This window comes from Actinia tenebrosa, unplaced genomic scaffold, assembly GCF_029948245.1.
Source record: "Actinia tenebrosa isolate PJP-AT-01 unplaced genomic scaffold, QUT_ActTen_1.0 PGA_scaffold9__36_contigs__length_13948895, whole genome shotgun sequence".
NCBI lineage: Eukaryota > Metazoa > Cnidaria > Anthozoa > Actiniaria > Actiniidae > Actinia > Actinia tenebrosa.
The window spans coordinates 2,299,027-2,317,139 of NW_028292586.1; the positions used below are offsets into that span (position 1 = coordinate 2,299,027).

Below are 18,113 nucleotides of genomic sequence, written 5' to 3' on the forward strand. Positions count from 1 at the left end.
CCAGATAACTCGTTAGGGTCTAAGATATCTACAAAGAAGTCGTCGTCTTTCACTCCTATGCCCGTCCAGGTGCGGTTGTTCACGTAGGTGGGGCATAATAGCACTATGTAGTCAAAGCGGTATCTAAAGGGTCCTAATAGCTGCTCTACCACGAACTGGGTCTTTCCGCAGCCGGTGGGTCCTACTATCAGAGCATTGCAGGGAATATGATTCGGATCCATTATATATACAATGGACCCAGTGGACGCAGTAAGAAGAATTGCCGGCGACGCAAAAGATAAAAGAGACACCATAGAAATGCAAAGGGAAGAGATAGACCGGTTAAAAGAGCGCGTGCAGGAATTGTACGATGAAATGTGCGGTCTGAAGCGCGCAGAACGGTTTGGCGCGCTTTTGACAATGGCGGGCTGGGCTAAGGAGTCCATTAAGGATTTCATGCGATACCCTCCATAGAATACAGTTCTCATTACCATTTCAATATATGGACTGTATTACGTGCGAACTACCTGCCGACTGCATTACCCCTCCCAAAACACCGATACCCAAACCGTGTAAAAAATACACCTGCCTTCATTGTAATAAGGTATTCCCCGAAGGATCCTTTGTTGGGCATTGGTGTCCCGCAGATCCTAAAGCACAGCGAACCTTAGCTGACACCTACAAAGAGGATCTGCAAGGTGGTTTTAAATAAGGTCTTCTTATTTATTGTTAATTTGTTAAAGTAAGATAAGAGGTTTCAAAAGAGTCTTAATAATTATTGTTAATTTGTTAAGACCTTCTCGCAGGCATTTAACAAAACAACAAGAAATAATAGACCCTATCCTAAAACCCTCTTGCAGGGTTTAACAAAATAACAATAAAAAATAAGGTATGTATAATGGAGTGCATGCAATGTAATAAATCTTTCAGCAGTAAGCAGCGACTGCAATACCATCTTTCCAAAAAGGTTTGTCAAAAGACCGTAAGCACCCTTTGCGGTGACTGCGGTCGAGAGCTGTCCACCCTCCAAGCCTTACGATATCACCGCGACAACAGGGTCTGTCTTAAGAACTGCTGCCGCCGCTGTGATGAGCCCTTCTTTGAAGAGAACTGGCATAAGTACCGCTGCCGCCGTTACCACCTCGAAGGTATTGCCTGCGAAACCCACGGTGACATAGCCGAACGCTGTTGCCCCCTTGAAACCTCCCGGGTGCTGACAAAGCTTAAGAAGGAAATTGACCAAACCTTTGTAGGCTTTGACGATGTTGAGGGTGTTAAATGGGAGGACAGGGAACACTGGGAGGCTATTTGCGATCGCTGCGGCTGTCAACGGAGTGGACAACATATTTGGTGCTGTCTATACGACGGACCACGTCCTTTAGACCATTACCTGGTGGTACGAAAGGCTTGGAAAAAAGAAAATATCTAATGAGTTCCACGGTGCTATTCTACGCCGCCTTTGCGGTTGGTGTTGCCTCTACGACAGTTGTTTGCGGGAGGCGTCTTGGATCGCCAACGCCAAGAAAATGAGAAAGATATATGATACCTCAAATCGCAGCGTTCATAGGCGGTGTCTTAATTACCGCATCCGTTTACCACATGACAGAAAAAATGAGGTCCGCCGTAGCAGACCAATACTTAACCGCTCATGAGGATGACTTCTAATCACAAAGAGGATTAGCATCTACCTTCCTTTCAACGTCGAACTTCCATCGCCCGTTAACCTTACCATAGCTGCGTATGTGCGTGTACTCTTCACCTTGGATTACATACCGCACACAGTCAGGTGCCCACAGGGTGCACTCTTTACCTTCGTGTTTGAGGACCAACCTTAAGCGGCTGATGTCTTCGAAGACGACGTAATTTTTTATTTTGTATGTGATGCCTTGAACTAATTCACGCCAGTGTGTCTGTTCAACTATCATTATATCTATGAAATATTCTTTGGTGAGTCCTTAACGCCTCCTGCGTCTTAAAAGCCTTAACACACCAAGGACAAGGTACACGAATGCCTTCCGCGTAATGGTCGATCTCCCTACATATAAGGTCGTAATCGTTGCACACCATGGTTAGGTAACCATTTGCCTCGTATTGTGTGAGTAACGCCTCTTGTTTTGAGGATAATACGCCGTTACCCTTAGGCGTCTTCAACTCCAGGCATAACCCATTATGTTTTTTATGTGCATTAAGGACTAAGATGTCGGGTTGCCCCGCCTGATACCCTTTCTGCCAACATACTATCCTTTTGCTAGCTGAGTCCTGTAGTTCTCCAAGACCTGGTGCGAGCAGTAGGATAGGGTGGAATCGACGTATGTAGTTTACGACCTTCTTATGCAGGTCAAATTCATTTTCTATTTTGAATACCAACTTGTTAGGACCGTCAAAGCGCCGCTCTATTTCATACTTACCTGTTTTCCTGAGGGTAGGGAGAACGTCACCTAACACCCATTTTCTGAACTCCTTAGCTACGGACTTTTCAGATCCGAATATTAACTCATAAAGACCCATTTCAGTGATGTAAACGGAATGTGGTTGCGCATTAAGGGTGTCAGTCAGATTTACACCCTTTATAGACCTCAAAGTTACCTTGTTTTCCTCTGAGACGTGATCAGACGCCGCTTTTCTGGAATTTACGTAACCCAAGGCATCAGCCACGGACTTTGCTTTGAAATAAAGTTTATCGCCTTGCACTATGCATTGCAGTTTGGTGTTGTTGTTTTCGAATACGCGAAGCATTATATACGTAAGGGATATTTTATCCTTTCTTGGATGAGGGAGCGCAGCGCGCGAATCAATACGCAACGCTCTTTAGCTGATTCATTTCTACGCTCAACTGGGCGTCAGACACCACGAAGATGTATGCGTTGATCTTGTCTGAGTCGCCTGCGCTAGCGTTTAAGTCACGCTTGATTTCCAGGGTAATGCCGTCCTGGGTATTTACCAGACGCAATCCCTGCCCATGTAAATCCTCGTCGTTGGTGGTTCGCATGTCAATCCACAGTGCATACTTATTGGTAAAGAACTCACCGGGTGCAACTTGATCCCCAAACTTTCTTTTTATTTCCCTGTAGATGTCTGAGGGCTTCATTCCCTGCGAATACACCTTATTTGGAACTCCATTGATGCTAATCCCGACGTTGGTGATGCCGGGGTTATGAAAGGCTTCAGAGTCGCGCTTACCGGCTTCATAAGGCTTAATAAATACCAACATCAGCCCCGTAAGACTACGACGTGGTAAATTAATGCTCTGAGTAATTACCGCGTCTGTCTTATCCAGGAAACTAAAGGTTTTGTACATTACCGCGTGGTCGTACAAGAAAGCCTTTCCAGCACTGTATTCCATGCCAGCGCTACGTGCTAGATCTTCGGAGTGTATGGTTTCATACTGCAATTCCAGGTTGGTAATGGCGTATGGATGAATACTTCCCGACAACGCAGTGCTTAACCCGCCAATGATGTTAGTCATGTTGGCTAAGGTCACTTCAAACTGCAACTCACTCAACTGTCTAGGATAATAAACCCCGTGGCTGGTAATAGCCTCAAAGTCCAATGGTATTACGTATTTAGTACCATAGGCTGTCTTGATGGCCTTTGCATCTGCCACGTCAGTTGCGTCGCCAGAATCGGTAGGTTGTGTCTTGGTGGGAGTCCTAACCTTACGTAATATTGCGCTACCGATACCCTGCTCTATTTTTTGTGCCCTTTCGAATGCAGTCAGCCACAGATCTTTGTAGGTGGTGTACAGGTCATAGTTGTTTAAGTCTAAGAGGGATTCCCCGGCGAACTTTACGCGCATCTTAGAAACAATGTTGCGACCAAGGTTGTTAACGATAATCCTTTCATCTGTGGGGCTTGACTGCACCGCTAGGTCGAACCTTAAAGCCAGGGTACCAGGAACCAATACTAGGTTATCCGTTAGGCGGGGCACGCCTACATACAGCGTCTCACCTGGCTTAGCGCTAGAAGGCGTGAATGTAACCCGGTGAAAGGTGCGTTCTGCTTTCAGTCCGCCAACCTGCTTAGGTAATACGTTGGGGTTTAACTTTGAGCTTATCATATATAATGGAAGTAGAAGGTGATTTTGATCCCCTTACCGAAGAAGGTCAAGTCGACATTAACGACGAAGAATACGACGCATGGACTAAAGGCGCGGAAACCGACCCCCTAATCTACGACATGGCTCTAGAAAACAAGTATGGTAATAGATGGAAAAGCTTCAAGGCCGCCTTGAATCGCATGTGGCAATCAAAAAACCACGGCAGCCCCGTCCCTGAGTACTTGGAGCTTCAAAACATAGAGCAGCCTGAGGCAGCCGCGCGGGAAACTGTAGAGTGGGCAACGCAAGAGCTAACGCAGCGCTATTCCCACTTCGAGGCCGACGACGTAAGGCTCACAGAACGCGGAAACAAAGTCCTCATAAGCGTCCAAGACTTGAGATTTCCTGACAAAGACCGCTGGACGAAACCGCAACCCCTTTTCGACGACAATGGTGAAGTTAGGGGTGACGTGGCAAGATTAAAAGGCTTTCAACTAGCTACCCGAAGCGCGTTAGAAAGGTTGGCAGCCTTGAATGAAAAGGTTGCGTTAGAAAAACGCGTCGAGGAACTGCAAGAAACGTTGGAAGAAAGGGAGGCAGATTACATGAGGCAAAACCGACTACTTCTCGATGCTCAAAAGAGAGAAGTTGATGACAAAACCCAAAGAATAATAGAAATTAGAGGACAAAGAGACAATGCCCTACGCGATAGAGACCAAGCCCAAAGGGCTTTCGACCTCACCTTACAGGAGTTAGACCTGACAAAAGAGGAAGCTAAAAACTTGCATATCACCATATCCGGCTCTTTGGAGGAACGGCGGCAGTTGGTTGCCGAAATCAACACTAAAGAGGAGCAAATCCGGCAAAGAGATCAGGCTATCGAAGACCTGGAGGGGCAAATAGAGCGGCAGCAAGAAGTAATCGAGGACCAAACTCGTACCGAGGAAGAAAGGGAAGCAGCTCAAAAGGAAGTGGAGGCCCTTGAAATACGCCTTGCGGAATTGCGGGCTCAAAAGGAAAACCTGGAAAAAGAGCTGGGGCTTACCACCAAGGAAAAGGTAAAAAGAGCCCTTTTGAAGTATGGCGTTCCGCTGGCGTTTGCGGTCGCTATTAGCACCGTAGTAGGAGTTATCCTATCCGCGCTTAAGGCTACAGGCGCGGGCGTAAAGAAATTAGGCAATGGACTAACGGACTTAGGAAAAAAGATGGCAGCCGGTCTTCCTGGGCTGCTGGGTTCGGTTGTTTCCTTGGCACTTAGGGCCGGCGGAGAACTGCTAAAGTTTGTGGGTAACAACATTTGGATCTTGGTCGTCGCTATTGGGGTGGTATTCTTGAAGAAGATGAAGGGCTAATCTTATCCTTGTGTATTACTGGGGGCTTATCGTCGTCGGGTACCCGAGGTGTTCTCGACTTGGGATAAGTAAAGATAGTATTCGCGCCGCCTTGATAATGTGGAACTAGCGGCAGCACGCTCATGGTGCTAATGGGCTTATGATTCCAAATAGCATCCGGCGTAGGTTCGGTTGCCTTACCCGCAGCATTCATTCGGGCAATGCTGGGCTTGGCGCTGGAGGCAGTGGCATCGCTGGGGCGAATCTGAAGCTTCGCATATTGACAATTGGCTATCATGTGAAAAGTTAATGGTACTAGGTCTTCGAAGCTATATAGGTTAATCTCAGATGAAAAATGGGTTGGGTGCCTATTATTATTTTTCGTCCTGTAAGGCAACAATGGGGTGTTGGTCTCGTCAACAATCCTAAATCCAATATTACATGAATACCGCTCCGACATACTAATAGTGCATACGATTAATCCTAGCCCCCCAACATCCACCCACAGTCCGGTGTCGTACCACTCGTCGCCCGTGTAGTCCTTTTCCTCTAGGTAATGAAGAAACCAGTCCTCTTTCGTGTGTGGGTTCATATATTTAAAGACTAAGCACCGTAAGAGTGCTAATGGTCGCGTGGTTAAAAGGCTTATCTCTTTGATCCTCTATGCTATTCACGCAAACGCGCCCAGTATCGTCTACACGCATTTGCAGCTTTACCTTCCCATGGCAATCAGCAACCATGTGTAAAGTCCAAGTCGTAAGATTCTCAGCACTGCCGGGGTACGGCTCTACGGAGAAATGCACAGGCTCCCTGTTGTTCGTCTTCACGCGCATAGGCTGCAGTACGCCATTCTCATCCAGGAACCTAAAGCCGACGTTGGCATGGCTCTCTGTGCCAATGCAAATAGTACAAAGGATTAACTTCTTTCCCGAGTAGTTCAAATTCACGGACATGCCCTCAACGTCGACCCAAGATGCCTGGGTGTATTTTTTCTCGCCTGTGTAAGTCGTATAAACACAATCTACTCCAGCTACGTAGGGGTTATTCATCGCCATATATAATAGCTCAGACCAATGCTTGCAGCTGCTAAGCCGGCTTTTAGTAAGTTATGGTCATATTCCTCAGGTATCGCAGGCAGGACCTTCTTCGATGGTTTCTTAACTACGGGTAGCTTCGTTTCGTGTGACTTTTTTGGCTTCTCTACGAAGTGAGGAATGTTCCTAAGAGTGTCAGAGTTCACGTCATTCGCCCCAAACTTCATATCCTTAGTAGCTCGCTGCAGTTTATTGTTGTATCCTACTACAGAACCAGTATTTATAGATAAATTACTAGGCATTAACCAACAACCCGGGGCTACTGCATAGTCCAACCTCGCCTTAGAATTTTGTATGGCTAGTTGGTAACGCTGTACGCCCTTGCTAATGTCACCCTCCAAGATTGAACTTTCGAATAAGATCAAGGCTTCGGCTCGCGTTTCTTCTGCGGCGCCAGTATTTCCGATTATGCTGGATCGGGTGTTTACCTGAGCTCCAAGGATAGAATACACGTAAGCTTCTATGCTGCGGTTTAAACGGGCAAGGCCGGCTTTGGTTAGTCCTTTACCTTCTGGGGGTATGAAATTAAGATATTGCTTTGTTTGCTCGTCGTTGGTAATTTTGATAATCAGTGGATTAGCCCCTGCATACTTACCACCCTCGTCTTTGAACAGAGGTCCGTCTCTGACTTCCTTAGTGGTCTTAGCGTTTGGTTCAAAGAAGGTGCTACTGTCGTGAGTTTCTTTGTGATACCCAGTGTTCCATCGTAGATTCAACGCATGAACTTCCTTATCACTTAGCTCGTGTCCACCAATCCCCCAATAAGCCCAAATATGCCCCAGACCATTGTTAGCGCCGGCAGTGCATCGGAAATCCTTCCCTACAACGTCAAACTCCTTACAAAGTCTGTCATAAGCCGGCACGCTGTATTTATTATCTCTTGGATAAAACGTGGCATCTCCCGGTAATGCAGTAACGCCCATCTCATGCAGTATTCTTCTAACCGTGAAGTGAAAATGAAACATAAATATTGAATTCTTCATCAAGCTTGCGCTTACACCACAGCCGCTAGTGGCACACCAAACTGCAAAGTTTAGTTGCTGCGGCCAATAACGCATGTTAGGACCGCTTAACCATTCATGAGATTCCTTAGCGGTGGTATGAACAATGGGCACGTTTTTGAAGATATCTCGCACCTTTAACAGAAAGGAATGATCGTTAGAGACCCGCATGTTCAACATTAGGTCCAAACTTGGGTGTTCATCAAATGACATCGCGGGTATTGGATAAGTACTGGTACCAAGCAATAATTCCTTTGACCAACTGGGTTCAACATGCGTTGGCGCTGGCGTTGGCTTATGCATTGGCGAATGCTTCAGTTGATCGTCTATTTGATTAACCAGCGTAGGCTTCAAATCCTCGTTGCTGTACATCCTAGAGCCGTTATAGTAAATACCATCGGGTCTTCTTTCGAACTTACTGGGGTCTGCATGTGGAAACATCTTCCTAAATGCTCTCCAATTCCAGTAATCCCGGTTGTCGTGATGTGGCTGCTCCTCAATATCATTCCCAAAAGCGTCGTACATTAGTATATATAATGGATGTTATACCATCAGCACCTCCACTTTATCCTGAACTTGCTAAGGAACCTAACGAATTAAACGCTGAAAACTTTAGGCTCAACAAAGCAAATTTAATCCTGGCTTACTTGGAAGGGCAGGCAAAACACTACGAAAAAGTTAGGAAGAAATACGTCAGAGCCCGTAGCACGCTACATAAGATTGCGATAACTTCAGGATCCATATCTGTTGTGTTAACGGGCTCCGGCGTTGCTACTTCGCTTACTGGGCCGGGAATAATCGTTGGAGTTCCTTTGGCCAGCGTTGGGGCAGCCTGTGGTATTATTTCGGCTGTTGCTACGGGCATTATGAAACAGTTGTCAAGCAAAATATCAAAACACGACACGACAATAGCTCTGTCAAGGGCTAAAGTAAATACGATCACTGACCTTGTCTCAAAGGCTTTGCGTGACAGAAAGATAGACGACGTAGAATTCTCGCTTATCTTAGCCGAAGAGGAAAAGTACGAGAAATTAAAGACTGACATAAGGAATAAAAAAACAGTCGTAAGAGATCTTTCCGAGGAATCTCGCAAAAAGATCTATCAAGAAGCGAAAGAAGAGCTTCAAAGAAAGCTTGCTCAGTAAACATCTGCTTCGAAAAGAGCGTGACGGGATTCTATTTACATATCGAACGTCAGTCTAGAAATTATGCAGATTAAATATAATAATTTTCACATACATAAGCGTCCAGATGTGTCTGGCGTTCGCTCGTGATCGTGGGACTTTGGAGCTGGGGAGGCCTAAAGTCCCGAGTTCGAGCCTCGCTGTAGACGCATTGCGGTTGCTGTGAGTGAAAAAAAAAAAAAAGCCACCCCACACACACAGCAACCGTGGGGGGAGGGGTAGAAAGTGCGATTCAACCCCGCGATGGGGGGTTTCGTGAGGAAAAGTTGGAAAAGTCAGGGGGTGTCTCGGGACGCTGTCCGGAGTTCACCCTCTGGTGGGTCGTAAGAAAGATATATGTGTACGTACTAGAGGGCCTCTGGCGCGGGATGAAATAAGCCCCGTAAGCCCAAAATGCAAAAAACCCCACTGGGGATAGCTTGGTGTTCTGCGCGATGCATTCCCAGTGGGGTTTCTGGCAAAATAAACGCCAGTTTTGCATTTTTATTTTCTCGGAATCCATCCTAACAGGGGGTGGTTGGGGTCTATTTTGTAAAATATTTCGTAAATTACATCAGGATAATAAGGAATATCCTTATTCAGCCGACAAAACATCCACTCGGCTTTTGTCATATCAGAAACCTCGGGAATAGACTTACCGGTAATTTCAGACAAAAGATAGGGAATAGCTTTGTAATATTTCCCTAGCTTTAATTTTTTCAACGTTTTCCGTAGACTTTGTGGGGTTGGCTCTTCTAAATGGTCTATGATTTTCTTCCTTACTTCGTCGCTTAAATATATCGGATGTAAACCTTGGATATGACTCATCCAGTCTCGGAAGTATTTTATTCTTTTGTATGGGGTCTTCTTACGACCTCCATTGGCGTAATATTGCTCTTTGGTAGCATTTGGTACGGCATTACGAATATTCTTACCACATTCGTAACACTGTGCTGACGTGTCGTCTTCTATTTGCATTTTCTTGTCACAACAAATATACTTATTTGGTTTAGTAGGTACAAACTTGGGTTTCAAGCACTTTACACAGAAATCATAAACAAACTCTTTACAATCTTCGCACTCCATATATAGACTAACATATTTGCGCTGTTGCCCCCAACCACACTTGGAGTGGGTTGTTTCCGTAGGTGGATTTTTGACACGGGTCTTACCCCGTGTTGAGATTGCGCTGGAACCCCCATTCCCTATACTACTTATATATATATATTTTTTATTTTCCAGAATTCGGGTTTTTCCCTCTATGGATTAAAATTAACTACAATTTCCACGAATTTTCCAAGCGTCGAGCAGAAATTTTCAACACTTTAAAGAAAGTTTTTGCCATCCCACAGACTGACGATAGTCCCGCAAGAGAATATATGGTGTATATGGGTATATCCCTCGGGAAACGGGACGTGCTTATATGTGTGTTGGTGCCCCAGTGTGTACGGCAAAACATTAGGACTTCACTTCAATACGAAGACACCTCGATACAGCTCAGGCGAGCGCATGTTACGGGGATATATTTTTCAAGGATAAAAAATAAAAATTACATATCTTGGTCGCAGAAGAATAAGTTGACAGGGTCTGACTTGAGTATTTCTTCTGCGATGAGCAGCGATTTCGGTGAGCTTTGCGATCCCGCGTATGAGGACATGAACAACAATGATATTGCAACAAGAAATGTTGTGCACCACTCTTATCAGGATTACCAACCTCGAGGCCTCGCTAAAGACGAGAACTTCAACGACATCCAAAACGAAATACTACACACAAAAAGAGAACGGTATGAAGCTTCGATACCTCACAATGACTCTGAAAATAAAGATTTTCGTTACCAAGGCAACGAAAGTGTCAGTTCAGTGCGCCCTTATGGTGGAAGTGATCAATCTGCAAACATAGATTCCCGTTGTCAAGATAACCGCATTGTTAGTTCATTGCGCCCTTTTGAAGAGGATTCTTCAAATATGAATTCCCGAAGTGAAGGCAGTCACAGTGTTAGTTCAGTGCGCCCTTATAATGAAGATGATTCTTCAAATATGAATTCCCGTAGTCAAGGCAACTACAGCGTAAGTTCAGTGCGCACTTATCGTGAAGGCGTTAATACAAATACTGGCCCTAAACTGGTGCGTGCCAATTATGGATATATAAGCGCATCTCCTAAGCTAGACTCAACGAGTGCAGCATCGGAGGAATCAGAAAAGCTTTCGTATGGAGCGTTCTTCTTTGTGGATAAGAATTCCTCTCCCAAGAAAGTGTACTCAAAGAATCGTGAGGCACGGTCGGTAGAGTCAAATGATTCTGACCAATTCGAGCCACCGGATGCTTCGAGTCCCTTCCCTACGAATGATGGTCCTGGATCTAACAGTGGTCATTATGGAGATGCCATTTATCCTGCAAGAGAGTACAATTTGGCGCGAGAGACTCCCAAAAGCTATGAAGAAGGAATTAAATATTCACAAAGATCAGAGATAGATGTTCTTCGTCCTAACAGCGACCTGGATAATGGTGCACCAAGGGAAAGCTTAACGCGAGAGTCACCGAGGAGCGATCAAGAAGACATTCTTTTTTCACGGAAAACAGAGTTCTCTTTTGAAAAGCCAACGCTGTTTGACAGCGACCATGAAAGAGAGTTACTCTACTGGAGCAGAAATGTCAGCCAGAATGAGCAAGAAACTGATGAACATCCTTCTCTCTGGTACCAACCGAGGCTGACGACTGAGATTAGCTATGACAGAAACCCACAAAACCAGCTCGAACATGCTTATGGTAGATCGCCTCTGAGTTCTTCAGACGCGCAACGAGACGTTCAAGAAAGGAAACCAAATCTACTTAAAAAACACCTTCAAGGAAATGATTTGAGACCAGTAGGTTACTGGCAGGGGGATGAGCAGGGATCAAGCTCCCATGGTGATGACGTTGGTTACCATAGAAATGAACAAGTCCAAAGCAACTTTACGAGCTATCGTATACCGGATAAACTTGAAGATAGACGAGGACTGAGTTACCAAGGATATAGTGTTGGTCGCTATAGTGACGGAGAATGCCCTAGCAACCATACAGGTTATCATGATGATCATAATCAAAGACTTAGTTACTATGAAGATAGTTTTCATTACTATGGAAACGAACAAGTCGCTAGCAACCATGCAGATATGTCGTTTAGTAACCATAGATGTGACGAGGATCAACGACCTAGTTACTATGGAAACGACTGGACTAGTCATGAAAGTTACATGGAGGCTGAACCAGAACCCGAACCATCCCCTGTGACGTCACGCCTGTCGTTAGAAGAAAGAAATGGACAAGCAGCTGTGCGCCAGTCCACGCCAAGCAGCTCGTCCAGCGGATTCTTTACCGCTGACCAGTCTGTTGTCCTCAGATCAGACAAAATAAGCCGCTCGATGCCAAGCCTACATGCCAAGCAGCATGACGACATGTTGAGTACGCCTCAACCCCGATGGAGCGACTCTAGACGAAGCAACAACGGTAACCATAGCGACTATCGCACGAACATGTCCAAGTACGAAAGTGAGGCTGTTCTGGAAGACAACGTTTTCGTTGATATACATAAGAATAGTGTGAGGTTTAAGGCTGCACCACAGTACTGCTCTCCACCTGACTATCAAGAGGCGATGATCAGAAAATCGTACTTGTCCCTCAGTTCTGTCAGTCTTGGTGAGTGTTGGTCGATTACTTATTAATAGATCCTTTTCGATTTCCAAATTACCGCTGTGTTCCTTGATTACAGACTCATTTGCTCAGGCTAAGCCTCGATTTTCTGAAGAATATTCACGTGTTCCAGTCAAGGTCCGTCAAGTCTCAAAGTGTTCGTATTTTTGAACTTGTGCATTCTTTACTTACCGTTGGTATTTGCGAGTGATTAGACACTGATTTGAGGCTTAGCCTGAGCAAATGAGTCTGTAATCAAGAAACACAGCGGTAGTTTGGAACTCGAAAAAGGTTTATTACTTATTGGTATTTTAAATGTTACCATGCCCATCGAAGGATAGCCGCATGGTGGCCATGTTGGAGGTACGGTAAAAGAGCTTACCGTGATCACTAAAATTGGTTGGCTATTTCTAAGATAATAAACATAGTGCATTGTGGTCTAGCTTGGTTACTAACATCTTTCGATCACTGTGCCTTATATGGTGTTGTTGGTACCCAAGCTAGACCACAATGCACCGAGCCTTAATGTATCTAATTTTGTTTCTAGGGGTGTCTAGATACAACCGCGACTGATGCGTATTCTGTATTTTTTTCTTTTTGCAGACTCTAAGCGCATGAAAGCCAAAAGTCCGCTGTTATCTTCACAGAGTGTCACCTCCATTTATAAAGAGGTAATGTATGTGAAACCCGTGTTGGGGCTCCCTTTGCCTCTCATAGGGTTAATAACAATAGTAAAGTGGTACAAAAGAGAAAAAAGAGAGACTCACTATTGACTCTAACAGGATTCTGTAAGCTTCAAATTTTATCGACACCCTGGAATGACCTAAAACTTGGGCTGATCGAAGTCAGAGCATGGCTCACTCACAGATTGAACCCTGAAACAACCTCTGGGCTGATCTAAGTCAGGGCATGGCTAACTCACAGATTGAACCTTGAAACAACCTCTGGGCTGATCTAAGTCAGGGCATGGCTAACTCACCAGATTCAACTAGAATTTAGCTTGTTAGGTTTTGCAGAAGGAGTAACCGTAGGTTATATTACTAATCATTGTGCGTAACTAGATCATCTAGCCTTCCAAGGTATTGCGCAAATGCATTTAAAATTTCTACCAACACACCAAGATGGTATCGTCACTTGTGAATCCACGTGGAGGGTTAAATGGATGGTGGTAATAAAGAGCATTCATATTAACCCCACCCCACCCCGCAATGTCGTCACCATACTCGTTTCCACGCTCTAAAGGTCATTTTTGTCATAGTAACGTATCATTGTCATAGTAACGTATTTTTATTATTCTTTTAGAAAGAGGCATTACTAAGCAGAGAGGAGTTACAAGAAAGTATCCGGTCAGCCGAAGAGAAACAATGGGAGATACTGGTATTATTCTTTTGAAATTAATACGTATAAGACTGTACTTCTAATACTAATTCCCAATCTGGCGTCAAAATAGAAGAAATTCATTGAGGATTGAAATATTTCTTTTCAGTTGATGTGAATATTTTAGATTGTTGTATTCCGACAGATAGGGATTTAGTGTAAAGGGGTCTTTCATCATGAGCTTGTGACCAGGTGGTTGTCGCGAAAGCATTTCCCGTTTCTACGATCCATTTTCTGCGACGTCGTATAAGTGAACTCAAGGTGCGATTTCTGTTCCTTCCTTTTCGTTTCAGCTCAAAAAGTCCAAGGAGTTCCTCATTGCCGCGAAAATGGGCGCCGAAGAAGAAGTACGAAACTTGCTCGAAGAAGACGTCGACGTTGACTACAAAAATGAGGTAGTGTTATATCAACCAAAATGGCCGCCCTGTCTTTTGTCCATGTGCGTGTGACGTCATAGCCGCCATGTTGGATGACTTGAACAAATGATTTGGCCTTGGTGATCCTTATCATGTCAACCAACATGGTGGCCGTGTCTTTTGTCCTTGTGTATGTGACGTCATAGCCACCATGTTGGTTGACTTGAACAAAAGATTTGGTCTTGGTTTCTTTTGATATTTTAACCAACTTGGCGACCGTGTCTTTTATACTTCACTTTCTTGGAAGTGATTACAAAACACTCTATCAAATGTCTATTTAACGCTACCTTTTTATCATTAGTTTGGTCACACGGCATTAATGGTCGCCAGTAGAGAAGGTCATCTTGAAGTGATCCATGTCCTCATCGATCACGGGGCGAACATGAATATTCAAGACAAGGTAAGGGAAACTTAAAAAAGGGAAACTTTAACTACCACTGCGCTTTTCTGCGATTTTCTCTGCAACATGTCTGGCAACAGCGTTGCAACACAAGTTGCCAGAGTGTTTTATTCGGTGCAAAGCGGAAGACGCAATCGTTGCCAAAAGTAGAAACGAATTCTAGCTTTTGCAACAATTGCAGCAACTTTTCTCGCAACATTTTCTTAAAATTACGCTGTAGGATACCCGCTGCAATGCTCCATGCAACTTGTGTTATAACACTGTCTCCATTGCACCGTGTAAACACTCTTTAAACTTGTGTCGCAACGCTGTTGCGAGACAAGTTGCAGAGAAAATTTTCTCCGTGTAATCGTGCCTTTATTGTTGAAGAGCCTATATTACCTTGTCGTGTTTAAGGCAATCGTTAAAACAAAACAACAATTTGTACATTTCTTTCAGTACGGCAAGTCGGCCCTTCATGAAGCAGCATGGAGCGGGAAACACCAAGTTATCAATGCTCTTCTCTCCAACGAGGCTGAAATGAACTGCGTCGATGAGGTAATTATTACTAACTTCTGCAGATATGTTCATCAGCAGAATCGCAAGTTTTCCGATAGAATTCTTTCTGATTGACAGCACATGTTGGTCATTGTTTCATCACCATTTGGAGCAGATGTTAAGACTCAAAGACTTTCATCAGCAGATTGAAACCCAGCAATTCAGAAAAAGTAAACTTGATTTGCTCGTTAGTGTAGACTTGCGCAAAGTCAGTAACTTGCCAGACCTTTTGCGAATGATTCCAAGCCACCCCTTGTATTATTATTGGCGTCATTTTCGTCCATCATCATCATCATGATCACTATGATGCAAAAATCGGTGTCCCGCTTGTTTCTGTCTACTGGGAGATCGTTCCATGACCTCAGTGCTTTTTAACTAGATTTTCATCTTTTTAGCTTGGGACATAATTTTGTCTCATTTCGGACCACGTGTTATTCCCTAGAGTAGCATTTCTTTGTTTAACGGTTAAGCATGAGAAGACACATGAATATGTATACAAAGAATGACACGTTTTGGTCTGAAATGGGTAAAATTATGCCCAAGCTAAAATGGCCTATTATCTTGTATTTTCTGTCTCAAGGAGGGTAGAACTCCACTGCAATACGCCTCCCTGCGAGGCAAAACCAAGGTGGTAGAGGTATTGCTGCAATTTGGTGCCGAAGATTCGATTCTAAATAAGGTATCATTGCTCGTTTTCATGTGACGTCACAAACGCCATGTTGGATTGACAAATTTCAAATTTCAAATTTGACAAATGATCTTTGTATGGTTCCTTTCGTTGTCTCCCAACATGGCGGCCACAATCTTGTTATTTGCTCTCTTGAAAATTATCTTAAAACTAGTAAGATTTAGAAACCCGAACGTCCTTAATTATAACTAGAATTAGAGCTCTGGGTATCGTAATCATGACAATAGTTATCATTTTGCGTTCATTAAGGATGGTGAGTCGGCCGTGGAAATCGCCTATCGCTGCCGTCACAAAGATATCGTAAAGCTGTTGCTTAAGTCAACTGATAAGGTATGCTGAAAAATAATAAACCCGCGCGCACTGTGAGCCATGCTTTGTGTCGGGATAGCTACAAGAGTTGAACTATGTGTACAATAACACCACACTCGTGCGCACTGACTAAACCCTACTTTGTGTCGGGATAGCTACAAGAGTTGAACTGTGTGTGCGTGATTCTAATTACAATACTATTTATCTGCATTAGAAAACCCGTAAAAATATGAAAGCGAAAATAAGAAAGCAGAGAATACAGCGTCTTACAACTGCGACCTCGTTACCTAATCTTACAAAGGTAAGGGCATAGATTCAAATAAGTTTAGGAAGTACGACAGAAACTTGATATCAAAATCGATTTAAACTCTGTTCATAAGAGAAAGAAAAGTTTAGCTGAAACTCGTGGGGAGAAACACCCTCGAACCAGTGTAGAATTGAAACCAGCAAGCAATGAACTACTTTAACGATAAGGCGGCCATCTTGGATCCCAAGGCGTTAGGGGGCGTCCAGGGGGTGAATAAAGCTTTGCTATAGTAATGACGTCGATTGATATTAACAGGTCACCACTATAGAATACAACACAAGATGAATTAAGACAAATCGGTCACCTTTACCCATAAGAGAAAGACAAACACACGAAACTTTATATATTTTCTGTCATCTTTGTTATGTTTTGCCCCCTGGCAAGATGGCCGCCGTATCGTCGAAGTAGTTGATTCTACTTGTTGATGTCGTGTCCAGGGATCAAAGTCCTGAACGCACCATCTGTGCACACCAAAAATAACTCAGTCTACTCACATGTGATCAGTGACGGGTCAAGGGGTCAAACCCATGGACCCAGCATCCGTGCACACCAAAAACCAACTCAGTCTACTCACATGTGATCAGTGGCGGGTCAAGGGATCCAACCCATGGCCCCAGCATCCATGCACACCAAAAACAACTCAGTCGACCCACGTGATCAGTTGCGGGTAAAGGGATCAAACCTATGACCCCAGCATCCGTGCACACCAAAAACAACTCAGTCTACTCACGTGATCAGTAGCGGGGAAAGGGATAAAACCTATGACCCCAGCATCCGTGCACAACAAAAACAACTTAGTCTACCCACGTGATCAGTAGCGGGAAAAGGATCAAACCCACACACCATCCAAACCTACCCAAATTTAAACCATAGTTTATGAACTATGTTTACAATATTCCTACATAATCTTGTACCAGGCTACCTCACTGAAAACCCTTAGGAGATCAAGGAGTAAGCCTGACGTTAACAAGAAAGGAACATGTGTCATACAATAACCAATGAGAGACGTTTGATCTGTAAGTTTTTGTAAACTAGAAATAATATGTAATATTATTGGAATTCCACATCGGCACTTTTTTATCAACATCTATACACAGGGATCCCAGCCACGTAATTTTATTCGACCAGTGGCCTTTTAATTTCAGTTATATAGACGTGTATATGCCTAAGTTTTTGCAACGAAAAAATTCGATCTAAATTCGATATTAGTCTAGTTCGATCAAGTCTAGTATACCAAAGCGTCAATGACGTCACAATGACGTCATGCATGCGTGCACACCAGAATATCCCATAATGCATTAGCCATACGATGCAGACGATCATGGGAAATTTCAAATCTTTTTTGGAATGATTATGTTCGAAGACATTAAAACCACTGCGCACTGTGACAAATACCGCCTTACTGTAAATCACGTCACGGGCTTCCTGTGCCGAGATTATTCCACAGGAAGCCCAGGCATAGAGTTCGCAAATAAATCATAATACATCTCTTCAAAGCTATTTATCTGTAATTTTACGAGAAAGAAAAAGCCTTTTAAGCTGAGTAATTCGATATAACTTGCTTATTTTGTGAGTAAAGCTTACGTAAAAGGGTTTTCAAAGGTTTTGAAATCCTGTAATCTCTTGGTTTGCAATTACTCATGAAATGATGGGTTTTGAAAGACGATACCAACCCTTTTTTGCCTTTAACCGAAGAAAATTAGATGGCTTATTGTATAAGCTGAAAGGGCTAAAAATATAAATAAATCAACAACGTTTTGGCCAAAAACTCAAAGGTTATTATTGGGTTCGTTCAAAGAATAT

At 43.9% G+C, this 18,113-nt stretch overlaps 1 protein-coding gene across 1 annotated transcript in view; it reads left to right on the top strand.

Annotated features, from left to right (window-relative positions):
* The window catches only part of LOC116300312 (uncharacterized), a 47,610-nt gene that overhangs the window by 9,682 nt on the left and 19,815 nt on the right, over nt 1-18,113 (top strand). The window contains exons 3-12 of the mRNA XM_089024800.1: nt 9,847-12,282; nt 12,880-12,947; nt 13,579-13,653; nt 13,947-14,048; nt 14,371-14,469; nt 14,908-15,006; nt 15,587-15,685; nt 15,944-16,024; nt 16,218-16,304; nt 17,228-17,326. Of these exons, the coding sequence (XP_088880926.1) occupies nt 9,847-12,282; nt 12,880-12,947; nt 13,579-13,653; nt 13,947-14,048; nt 14,371-14,469; nt 14,908-15,006; nt 15,587-15,685; nt 15,944-16,024; nt 16,218-16,304; nt 17,228-17,305 (3,224 nt within the window). The 3' untranslated portion in view covers nt 17,306-17,326. The remainder of the gene's footprint in view (nt 1-9,846; nt 12,283-12,879; nt 12,948-13,578; nt 13,654-13,946; nt 14,049-14,370; nt 14,470-14,907; nt 15,007-15,586; nt 15,686-15,943; nt 16,025-16,217; nt 16,305-17,227; nt 17,327-18,113) is intronic.